Below are 12,202 nucleotides of genomic sequence, written 5' to 3' on the forward strand. Positions count from 1 at the left end.
GTCGACATAAGCTGCCTTGCATCAACCTAGCTGTGTAACACCAACAGACTCCAGTTGCTGGGCAGGATCAGACCTATAACCTTTCCCATTATAGTGATGGTGCCCCAAGCTTAACAGGGCAGCTTTCAACTTTGCATTAATTTACTCATGCAAGAAGAGGGAGTGGTACAACAAAGAGAGGTTGCATTGTCTGCTTTTCATTCCCCTGTAGAGTTAGGCAAGGGGTGTGTGTGGTGGGGGGAGCAGTTTGTTCATGTACACAGGGATGTCCCTTGAATGCTCCTAAGAGATCTGGATGACACTTTCATGGAGGTACTGTGCAGTCCTCTCCTGAAGGTGTCTAGGTGTGGCAGCCTTATTTCTTCTTTCATGTTAGGACACTTTCCCACACCAGTCAACGATTACTTCAGAAAGCATCATTGCACTACACAGGCTAGCAGCATATGGGCCTGGGCAGCTTCTCAGCTTTCCATGTTCTGGCTCCATGGAGCTTGTGCGGTGCACATGGAAGCTGGGTAGTTTCTGCAGGAGAGAAGTGGGTCATGCTGGCTTATGTCTTGTCTGCGGCGGGGAGTGAGTACTGAGTAGATTCTCCAGCTGGAAGAGGGACCTGTGGCATGATATGCTTGGGAGGAGGAAGTGTGAATTGATCAGTTCTCCTTCACTGGAGAAGTGGGCTACACTGGGGCTGGATACCTTGGGGTGGCAGATGGGGGATCTCAGCTATAATGGTGGTGTACAAGCCTGTATTATGAATATTCATTACAAGGGGGTGCTATGCACATCCTGCCCTCAGAGCACAGTGTGAAAATGGGTCCCTTGGCAAATAGCAGCTTGGGGGCAGAGGAACTGTCCAGGAAGAGCCTGCCAGGTGTGTGCCGCCAAAATCAGGCCACTTGCTGAGGGAGCGGTAAGACCTTGGAGGCGCCCCCTGGTTGTCAGTTTTTATGTCTTGTTTCAGACACCGAAAGGACACCATTTTCTGGCAGAACTGTCCTAATTCCCTCTGCTGATCCTGATGGCAAAGCTGGACTGAAACTCAGAGACAGAAAACGTCATCTTCTCAGCCCCACTTGCATCTGCCTGGGACTTGCTGTTGCAGGTTTCAGCCGTTTCAGTGGCTAGTGGTGGTTTGATATTGTCACTAGGTGGGTTCTGGTCTCCAAGCGGACTCAAGTCAGGGCTTTGCTATCAGCTATGGCTTTGCCTAGAGAGCATTTTACAGTATGGACGGGCTTTTGAACAGGACTGTAGCTTCATTACCCAGTTCTTTGACCTTCCATCCAGCACAGGGAAGCGGTGAGCACTGGTGAGCATAGGGGTCTTTTCTTCAAAGACTTCAAGGGAGTTTGTTGATATTTTATAGCTCCATTAAGCTTTTGAGAGTTCAAATGGACTCCAAGTTGGCCCATTGGGGGGGTGGAGGTCAGGGGTGGCAGGTGATGAAGTCTGTTCTCATTTCATCCATGTAGTCTGTCCCAGCCCTTTCTTTGTGTCCCCAGCAAATCGGAAGAAAGCAAAGGACCAGTTGCTACCCATTTTTGTGGTCTCAGCATCTTAGGTACAAGCCACTCCTGGCTTTAACTTTTTACTGTGTTGGTGGAGCTGTAGTTAGAGCACTTTTTGCAGAAGGCTGGGGGGTGTTGGTGGGGAGGAGTGAGAAATGGGTAATGTCCATAGGAGGGAGTGGAGATAAAACAGGGTGGGAGGCTGGGAACTGGGTGGATTAAACAGCAGAAATTAGGGGTCATACTAGCCATATGTCTTGTCCCTTGGGAGTGGAGGAGTCAATGGAGGATATCCAAGCGCCGTGTTTTCTCTCCTGCAGTCTGAGCACAGTCCCCACTAGAGGCAGAAGATGGAATCTGACTCTGTAGCAAACACAAGCTGGAGAGAGCACGTGCATCCCCAAGGATCAGGTCTGAGCCATTAGAATAAGGATTTCCATTCCCCAAGGCAAGGACCCACTCCCCCCATCCCGATGTGGCCCTGCATCTCCCCATTCCTATGTGTTTCTGTGCCCCCACTAAGCCACTCCTCTGTCACTGTGTGGCCCTGTGCCTCCTCCCCCCGTGGCTCTGTGCCTTCACTCCCATTCAGCCCCTTCCCCAGTCTGTCCTCACCCCACTAGCCCTTATGAGCCCCTGTCTGACTCCCCAGTCACCCCAGACTGGCTGTCTCCCCATAGCCCCTGTCTCCTGACTTGGCCCAACAGGCACTGTGAAGAAGGCTCTACAAGCTCTTTCCCTTCCCTAGCTGGCTGGGAGAGGCTGCTGTGTTCGATCATCACGGCGCCCTCTAGTGGGCAAAAGGTGGAACTGCAGACTTTATCTTCTGCTGGGAGCTGCTGTTGTGGTCTATTGCCACAGCGCCCTCTGGTAGGCAAAAGGTGGAACTGCAGCAACTTTTCAGCAGATACTTTTTGCTGCCAAAAAAATTAAAAATATGCACAGCTCATTAATTATGCGCACACACAGTGGCGCAGAAGTCCCACAGGAGTACCCTTTTCACTTCTCGCACAGCCGGTAAGAGCTGCCTGGGTGGGAAGACCCAGCTCTGGGGCCAGCAAAGCCCTCAGGGAGCAACAACCTCAGGGAGGAACCTCCCTTGGCACACAACCCCTTGCTATCCCTCTCCCTGCACCTGAGCTACCTCCTGCCTTCACAGAGCCCCTAGCTACTCCCTGCCTGCACCCTGAGCTACCTCCTGCCCACACACAACCCCTAGCTACCTCTTGCCTGAACCCTGAGCTACCCCTGTCCACACACAGCCCCAGCTACCCCTCTCCCTGCACCCTGAGCTAACCCCTTCCTGCACGCAGCCCCTAGCTACCCCCCTGCATGCACCCTGAGCAGTTTTCAAACTTTTTTACTGAGCCCAGCCCCCCATTTGAGTTATAATTTTGGTTGCACTCCCCCCAACCCAGAGAGGCTGGATGGCCTGCTGAGGAGAGTTAGCGGGTGGAGGTAGCACTCCCTCCTGGGGCCCTGCCATGCAAAGCTGGCCTGAACCCCACTGGTCCCTGCCCCCTAATAGAAGTCAAAATACACCTATGCCCGAGCCCCCATCCCAGCCCACCTGGCAGCAGAAGCCCAGAGCCCTGAGCCCCAGCACCCCAGAGGGCTAAAGTCCCAAACCTCCCTGGAGCCTGAAGCCTGGAGCCCTGAGCCCTTTATGGCATGTTGGGGGGAAGGCTCCGAAAGAAAAAGGTTGAGAACCCCTTTCCTAGACAAATTTTATTGAATTAAGTTAAACCTTACTGAATAAAGTTTCAGTATGTTAGGAGTTCATTATATTATAAAATGCAAACAGTCATGTATTATTGTGAGATTGGCTGGAAATTCCTTAAGAGGAAGACAGAATTAATGCATTCTCTGGGAAGTACTGTGGGCTTCAAAAGATGATGCTGAACAATGTAGCACATGCAACTGATCTTTTGGAGCAATACGTGTGAAGAGGAATGCCTAGGGAATACTGGGGAGGAGGGGATTGCAACCCTGCACTTAAGGACTAAGCCTTCAAAGCTTTGCCTTGAGACGGGACCTTTTGTCTGCTTTGCACAGTTACATGATAACAGTTCAAAGACAAACTTCAAAGGCATAACTGATTTACTCATGGAAATGCTATTTCTGAGCAAAAGCCGTTATGAACTTGTGTCCAGCAGGAAAACCCTGGGTGGGGTTCGAAGGACTGTTCACTGGCCACAGCCCTTGTTGGAGTTGGGGGGTGATCTCTAGTAAATTTATTAGTATGAGTTTAGGTTCTTCTGTTGTTTTAAAATGTTTGCTCTGTGATGATTTTACCTTAAGACTAAATGTGCTTGCTTAGAAAGAGCCGTGTGCCAGCTTAACTGTGGCAATTGCACTGTTTACCATCTCTGGGGAGAAAAGTAAAGCAGACCAGATTAAGCAGCCTGACTTTGCTGAGGAGTTCACAGTATAGGCTGGGAGCTATGCAGCCTGGAAAAGCCGTGGTCAGGATGGAGAAAGATGAGGGTCCCCACCCCAGAGAGGTGATGGTTGAGGAGCCAAAGTGAGTGCCCTTACTGGCCATAGAGGGAAAATACAGATACCATTGTCCTGAACTGTGACAAGTGGCTCACACTTCTGTCAGATGTCAGTGCAATGACACTGTGTAGACCACAGTGCTAGTCCTCTACATAATGTCAGCACTAGAGTGCTGCAACCAGCTACTGCATTGATGGCAGGTTGGTTGCACGTCTGTGTGATGTCAGCACAGTGATGCTGTGATAGCACAGTGGGATGTTGGGTCACTGTCATGGCAGTGCAACAGGGCTGTGTCAAAACATGACAGGATTATATTCTGTGGTGCCAGCACTATGGTGCTGAGACATAACATAGCTCATACTGTTCCTGACAGCTATGCAATGTAATAATGGTGTATAAAAAGGTCCTGCTGTCACTCCTCTGTGACATGGCAAACCAAAATATGTTCTTGTCTCTGCAATGCCAGTGTGGTACTGAACTGGCTGAGCAGTTTCACAGATATCCTGGTGTTTGACAAAGCAGCTGTTCCTTTGTTGTAGATCTTCCCTGGCACATCACAAATGTTCCTGGACTAGCAAAAGGCTTTCCCCATGCTCCATGTTAACCCCCAATTTCAGTTATAGGAAATATTTGGAGACATAGGACAAAAGGCAGTGCCATATTTCTCGAAACTATGCTAAAGGCATCCCCATACCATGATAACCTCAGCACACAAGGTTATGAGAGATAATGCTGCTTTTTTTAAATTAACAAAATAACCACATAACTCCAGACATTCCCACTATGTATTCATAGATTCTAGGACTGGAATAGACCTCTAGAGCTCATCGAGTCCAGTCCCCTGCCCTCATGGAAGGACCAAATACTGTCTAGACCATCCCAGATAGACATTTATCTAACCTACTCTTAAATATCTCCAGAGATGGAGATTCCACAACCTCCCTAGGCAATTTATTCCAGTGTTTAACCACCCTGACAGTTAGGAACTTTTTCCTAATGTCCAACTTAAACCTCCCTTGCTGCAGATTAAGCCCATTGCTTCTTGTTCTATCCTTAGAGGTTAAGGTGAACAAGTTTTCTCCCTCCTCCTTATGACACCCTTTTAGATACCTGAAAACTGCTATCATGTCCCCTCGCAGTCTTCTCTTTTCCAAACTAAACAAACCCAATTCTTTCAGCCTTCCTTCATAGGACATGTTCTCTAGACCTTTAATCATTCTTGTTGCTCTTCTCTGGACCCTCTCCAATTTCTCCACATCTTTCTTGAAATGCAGTGCCCAGATTCTGCTCTAAAAGAGATCTGTGTAAGCTCCAGAGAAACTTCACTGGGGATTCATTTACACTTTGTCATTTATTAGACCAGAATCAGGAGCAGAGTCATATCTGAAAGCTTCAAGATGCAATTTTTGAAAGGTTCAGGTTACTTAAGAAAAAAAGACTCACAGACAGTCAATAGGACTTGCCCTGCCAAGTCTCTTCAATGATTTAAAAAAAACCCAGCCTTAATTACTAAAATGATGTGTTCAGTCAAAAAGAGGGTGGCACCAAAGGTGGTTATGACTGTTCAGATTTATGCACAGAAGAGGTTTTCCTTTTTCTCTCAATTTTTCTTATCTAAGTAAATAAATGCTGGATTGTTTTGATGTATATTTAACCACATAATAAAGAGAAATGTACCAAAGAACAGGAAACACATTTTAATTTATATTGCTAAGCTCTTGCTGAAGAAGCCTGAAGTTTTGCATTGCCTACATTGATTTTCTGTCTCTCCGTCCATGGTTTTATCCCATATCACTGTGGTGTCTGAACTCCTTTTAACTGTGTGACCTCACACTACAAAACAATATGACGTAAGGTTAAAAACTTACTAGTGATATTATGCGCTTCATATTTTGTGTACCCAACTTGAGACACCTCAGTGGGGCCAGGTTTTCAGTTGAATAGTTTTTAGGTCTGACTGGGCAAACTGTTAGTAGACAGATAGATATGGGGGGAGCTGGTGGTGGGCTGGGGGAAAAGAGTGAGTGTGGGAAATCAGGTAGAAAATGCTATTGAGGTGTTGGGGGGTGTCCATGAACCATGAACCCCCATCCCCAAAGTTAACTACAATGCAAATTTAGGGGGCTCAGCACCGCACTGAACTGAATCCTTAAACTGAAGTGGGGACAGTAGTTCCATAGTTAAGGTGCAGCCCAGTTCCCAGTATGCACCCTACTATCACTACCCAACAAAACAGACAAATAAAGGTCAATGAGGCTGAAAATTAGTCAGGAGCTTCCAGGGCCAAGGTAGAATTTTTCCCTTAGGTTTTGTGCAAACTCTCTATTGCTTATTTCACCTGCAGCTCTCACAGTTCTTTACAGAGGAAGCTGCCATTACCCTCATTTTACAAATGGTGAAGTGAAGCAATGACGTGACCCAGGCTTTCATAGAGTGACAGTCTCTGAACCAAGATTCAGATTTGTGTCTTAACCACAGTGCATCCTTCTCATATGGGATTCCCATCCATTTCCAAAAGACATTCTCAGCTCCCTTTTCCTTGGTCCATTGTGCAGTTGCTTCATTCAACAGGTGTCCATGGATCCTGTGCAGATGCCTGATTTTCAGAGGCACTGACCTGAACTCAGAGCAAGTTGTGGATCCCCAGGACCTGTGGCAGTATAGGTAGCCCAGAGGAATGAGTTCTAAACCTGGTGCCATCCCTGATTCACTGTATGGCCTGGAGCAAGTCACTTTGTCTTTCTGCCTCAGTCTCCTCACCTATAAAATAGGGATGATAATATTGGCCCTGCATCTCTCCAGGATTAATTAGTTCTGTACAGGGCTTTGGTGTAAAAAGTGATATCAGATGCCAAGTATTCTGAAAAAAACAGGCTGTAGATGTTTCAGGTTGGGCAGTTACTATTAGGAGAGACATTTACAAATTCTGGCCTCTCTCTGCCTCTGTTCCCATCTATAAAATGGAATAATGATACACTGCTGCTCATAGGGTAGTTGTGAGGGTAAATCCCTTAATGTCTGTCAGGCTCAGATAGTCCAACAGTGAGTCTGAATAAGATTTGGGGGCACACATTGGATGATGTGGATCACAAGACATACTGCACTCACTAACTGCCTGAGCACTGTCCACCCAGTGCACTGAGAGTATCTAATAAGTAATGTTGAACTGTGTGACCTTAACAAACAAAAAGCCTGGTCTACCTTTAGTACATTTACTTGTAGGTCCAGTGTGAAAAAAAAAAGGATGTGGTCAAACAAAGACGGTATCATAACGCATAGGCACAAAGGAACTAAATTAAGGTTGCACAGTCAGTCACAAATCCTGCATTTAGTAAATGTCCAGTACTTGGTTTGGCAACCTAAATAACCTTCCTAGCAAGGTGGGGTATTTGGGTGTAAAAATAGCTTCCCCTGGAATGTGCTCAGGTGTGTATGTGATTAGATCAATGATCGGGTCATGCACAGGCTGAGTTGAACAAAAGCTGTAACGGACATTGAACGGGTGATTCCTTTATGTGCTAATGTGATTGTCCTTCTGTCCAGGAATAACTGTCAGTGGAATATCAGTGCATTGCTAGAAAAGGGATCTTGGGTTCATGACACTGAACTGTACAGAAAATTAAAGACGTCGTTTAATGCATTTCATGCGTAATGTAAAATGTCATGGATATTGCAGAGGTTTATCCATTGCTGACATAAGTTACTTTCCTGCACGGTAGCCCTGGTTTTCTCATGGAATCAAATGGGAGCTGCATTCCCTGAGCTCTGACCATCCCCAGCATGGCAGGACAGCCGCCTCTGGACACATTTTCAAAGCCATTTGTAATCAGTATTTGAAGGCACTGCCCTCTGCATGCCCCCAGATAGTCAGCATCCCCGTGGGTGTAACAGACACAGACCTGAGTGCGAGACCGTGGCCTCTGGGGGTGAGATGAAGGGATGAGGGGGGCAGCCAGAGGTGTGGTGAGAGCCTGGCCCGGAGTGACATCGGGCAGGCCCCGCCAGGCACGGGGACCCGGTGCGTGGCGCAGAGGTGCAGAGGCTCTGCTGCCTGGGAGCTGAGAACGCAGCGGTGACCAGACCCATCGGGTCCCGGCCCGGCTTCACGGTGTCCGGGAGAGGCTGGCCGAGCGGTGTTATGGGGACCGCCCTGTGGCCTGGCCCAGGGACCCTCCCGCAAGCACCCCCGGGTCCGGGATCCCGCAGCCAGAGCGGCCACGCGATTCCCTGGCCATGGTGCTGACGGGCTCCGGCGCACCGGAGGAGATGGCTACGGCCCGCAGCCAGCCAGCCCCTGCGCCTCCCGGGGAGATGCACACGCAGCGTGTGCTCGGGTCACTAGCGCGGGCTCCGGGCGTGTCCCCTACCCCTGTCCCCAAGCATCGGGAGAGCCCCGCTGGCGGCTGGAGCCTGGCATTGGGGCCGCCTGGCTCTCCAGGAACGCGCTGTGGCCCTGGGTGCAAAGGGATCCCTGCCCACAGCTGTTCTCACCCGTGAAACAATGAACATATTATAATGGCTGAGCATTGAGGGGTGGGAACTGGAGCCAGGGACTCCCCTTTGCTGCCTCCAACCCCTGACATCCCAGCCCCCGAGAGGGACCCTGGCCGGGGCTTGGGGAGTGGCTGCATCACCTGTTCCCTGCGGTGGCTCCCCGCTGGGCTGGGGTGACTCAGCCTCCCCAGGCAGGAGCCTGGCCCATTGGAGGAGCCATTTGAAATAGCCCTTTGGTGGGGCCCCTTGGCCCCTCCCCAGTGAGGAGGACAATGGGCTGCTGTCCGGGTATAAAGGGCCTGAGAAGCGGAGAGCAGCGGAGCGCCCAAGAGGGGACATGGACTCTGCCCCGGAGCTGCAGGAAGCCTTTGCAGCCATGACTCCAGAGCTCTGGGAACTCATCCCGCTCGTGCTCGACCCAGCGCATCTCGACAGCAACAGCAGCGGTGGTGGTAGCCAGCCCCTCTCCCTGGGGCCCGGCGGCTCCATGGATGGACGGGTGGCGAGAGCGGGACCAGGCCGGCATGATTCAGGTGAGCTATTGAGGGGCTGGTTGTCAGGACGGGAGCTGGGGGCCAATGCAGGGGTCTTGCTCAGGGCTGTTCTGGCAGCACCGCTCTGTGGGGCTGAGACTCAGTCTGCTCTGCAGGGCTTTGCCCTGTCCTCTCGCTAACTGACTGTACAATGGGCTCCCACCATTTCCCGCAGGGAGTCTGTTCCTCAGTCAAACAGAGGCCCACTGGGAGGGAACGATTCCTGCCCCCCAGCCTGGAACGAGAGCTTTGCTCAGCCCCATCGCCCTTTACCCTGAACTGTCTCCGCCTCCTCACGCCCCCTAGGCAGTCCCTCTGCCGCCCTGGGGTTTGCGTCTTCCTCTGACCCTTCTCCTCTCTCCTCCCTTTGGATTTACAGCAGGGATCGACTCCAGAGAGGGCTGCATGGCTTTGCCCCGGGTCCCGTCCATTGCTGCTGGGACCCGTGTGGTAGCTGCTACCTCCAGCACGGATCCCCCCCACAGTCAGTGCGGAGAGCAGCAGAGGAAGTGGAGGAAGAGGAAGAGGAACTTGTACAGCTGGAATCAGCTGCACATCCTGGAGTCCTTCTTCCATCGAGAGAAATATCCCAACCTGCCTCAGGCTGAAATGCTGTCGGGGATGACGGGACTCACCTACCAACAGGTATGTCCAGCCCCTCACTCTGGGGCTCTGGTTTCTCCTCTCTCTGCCTAAGGGACAATTTGCCTTGTGTGGTTTCTACAGCCAGGGCACAATAGGGAGCCATAGCAGAGGGTGGGGGGGGAGTGGTGCTGGGGTCTCTGTCGCTCAGAGAGGTGCTAACAGTGGGGCTGGAGGTACTAGGGCTGGGAGGACACTCTCTGTGACCTGGAGGGAGCAGGGGAAAGGCTCTGGGGTGGTGAGAATCTTTCATGCAACTGGACAGCCGTGAGGGATCCTTCCCTCTGTCCCTGCCTCCCATTCTTCACCCAGGTCCATCGAGATCTGCTGATATACACACATTTCTTCTCTTCTTCTCAAGGCCTGGGGAGGGGAACAGGCTTTTGTAAAGCCTCCCCAAAGGAGGGCAGGAGGGAGGGTAAAAGGGACAGACATCGAGGGGTCCCTGAGGTTCTTTCTCTGCCAGCAGCTCCTTCATTCCCTCTTCTCTCCAATTCCAGATCCGGATATGGTTCCAGAATAGAAGGGGGAAGCACCGGAGACTTTACGCTGGAGACAGGACACCTGGGAGCAGCCTCTGTACCCTGCAGGTGAGAGCTTGAGAGCGACACACAGACACAAACACACTTCCAGTCACCCACACAGATACATGATGAGTGTCCCTCGCCCATGCCCCCACTCACCCACAGACACACTCAGACAGCGAGACGCCCCAAGGAGCAGACACCCACTCACACCTGCCAACAGACACATGGGCACTCTGAGCCTTTTCCAATGGGGATATTCACTGGTATCTGGCCAGTGCTTTGGGGACACAGGGCCAGATCCCCTGTGTGTGTAAAGCCGGGCAGCTCCAGTGAGTACAGTGCAGCTACACTGATTGCCAGGAGTTGGGGCCTGCCCTGTGAAGTGCTGGGTATCTGCTGAAATCTCAGCATTACACTGATCTCCCCTCTGGGCTGTTTCCTTCCTGCCCTGTCAGGTTTGTTGGGGGCTGGTTTATGGGCAATTGGAACCCGTTTAAGGGTCAGATTTCTCCCCTCAGAGCATCTCAGGTGCAAGTAGGTTCACCACCTGTAAGTGACCTTGGGATCCTCTGGGAAAGAAGAGCCTACAGAAATATCTGGGGCAGGGCTATTAGTGCTGCTAGCAGTGAAGAGAGCTGAGCCCTGGCAATCAGAGCAGGGCTCTGAGCTCTCTGGGTTGTGTTTAAATGTTCTTCTTTCTCTTCCCTACAGGCCCAGCTCTGTGCACACTCCTGGCATGATCCATTCTCCCCAGTTCATTGGCCAGCGCTTCCTGGATCCCCAGGACCTGATCCAGGGATGCAGTGGGCTCTGCAGGGACCAGCAAGCTCTGCCTTTGACTCCAGAATTAACCTGCCTCCCCTCCAGGCCCCTTCCATGCCTACGGATTTCCAAGCCTACAACACATGGACCCCACAGACCAGCACAGAAACCTTGCCCACTGCTGTGCACCCTGTGACCATCAACTCCAGCTTCCTCCACATCTCTCAGGTTCAGTCCATGGAGTCTCTGGAACTGTCACAGTTGATCAATGATGGTGAATCCCTGCTCTCTTCATTCTGTATGGATTCCCAAGGGAATTCACAGTGGGGGGCCCAACCATGGGGTTATGCCAGCCCTGGTGACACAGAGGGACTAACTTCAGCCCTTTAGTCTGGACTCCCCACTGGCTCTGTTTCCCAGCCTGAGTCAGGGAGTTCTCAGGCTCCTCCACTCCCAAGGACTATCTGACACTCTTCACTAGTGAGACCACCAAGACTTCTTCAGACTCGAAGATGAGATCTGGACAGAGGGAGAGGGACAGAGCTGTGGTTTCAGGGTTTGTACAATGCTGTGCAGATATGCATTTCTTCAGTGATATTTTCCTGATGTGACAATGTTAATTTGGTTTTGTTATTTTCCAATAAAGCAGTTTTAAATAATCAGGGAGTGGTTCTGGTACTATTCCTGAGCTGTAAACAGGTCCAACTCCCAGAACTGTTAATCACCGTGAATAATTAAAATTCACACTCCTGCTACCCCCAGAAAGGACAATATCATTTGTGTGGTTTCCTAAGGCTGCAGTGTCATGAACTTATCCCATCTCCCAGCCCCTGGCTAAGGCTGGGTTCTGTGATAATGGTGGGGGGGAGTGGGTGTATTTTTGAGAGTCTGTCATAGTGTTTCTGGTTTATGATCACCAGACATTTACTGCCAAGGGCCATGGGAGCTGGCTCCTTTGCTACCGCCCTGAATCAAAAACCACAGGGGCAGCATCAGTGGGGCTTGGGAGCTAGTTCTGTTAGCCTTGAAGGGTCTCTCTAGTATCTCTTCCTGCCCATTCCCAATGTTTTCTCCATGATCTCTGTGCCACCAGGAAAACCTCCTGGTTGCTCTCCCTGTTCTGGGCTGGGGGAGAGGGACTTTGACTTTCTCTCCCAGAGACAAACTTCCAACAATGGCAGCTGAAGCCCCCGCGGGTGAGAAGGAAGGTGGGATTAAGGCCCTTCCTGCACTGGGA

At 50.9% G+C, this 12,202-nt stretch overlaps 1 protein-coding gene across 1 annotated transcript; it reads left to right on the forward strand.

Moving 5' to 3' along the window:
* Positions 1-8,867: 8,867 nt before the first annotated feature.
* On the forward strand, positions 8,868-11,497 carry LOC120387088 (homeobox protein prophet of Pit-1-like). The gene is made up of 4 exons (XM_039507311.1): positions 8,868-9,034; positions 9,414-9,679; positions 10,177-10,266; positions 10,915-11,497. Exons 1-4 carry the CDS (start codon positions 8,878-8,880, stop codon positions 11,353-11,355), a joined length of 954 nt encoding a protein of 317 aa, XP_039363245.1. The 5' UTR covers positions 8,868-8,877; the 3' UTR covers positions 11,356-11,497.
* The last annotated feature ends 705 nt before the right edge of the window (positions 11,498-12,202 follow it).

This window comes from Mauremys reevesii, linkage group 1 (assembly GCF_016161935.1).
Source record: "Mauremys reevesii isolate NIE-2019 linkage group 1, ASM1616193v1, whole genome shotgun sequence".
Classification (NCBI taxonomy): domain Eukaryota; kingdom Metazoa; phylum Chordata; order Testudines; family Geoemydidae; genus Mauremys; species Mauremys reevesii.

Excerpts from the sequence above, each read along its gene's own strand:
- LOC120387088 (XM_039507311.1), top strand. The coding sequence starts at position 8,878 with ATGACTCCAGAGCTCTGGGAACTCATCCCGCTCGTGCTCGACCCAGCG. Across the intron at positions 9,035-9,413 it reads ACCAGGCCGGCATGATTCAG|CAGGGATCGACTCCAGAGAG; the intron begins GTGAGCTATTGA and ends TTGGATTTACAG. Across the intron at positions 9,680-10,176 it reads CGGGACTCACCTACCAACAG|ATCCGGATATGGTTCCAGAA; the intron begins GTATGTCCAGCC and ends CTCCAATTCCAG.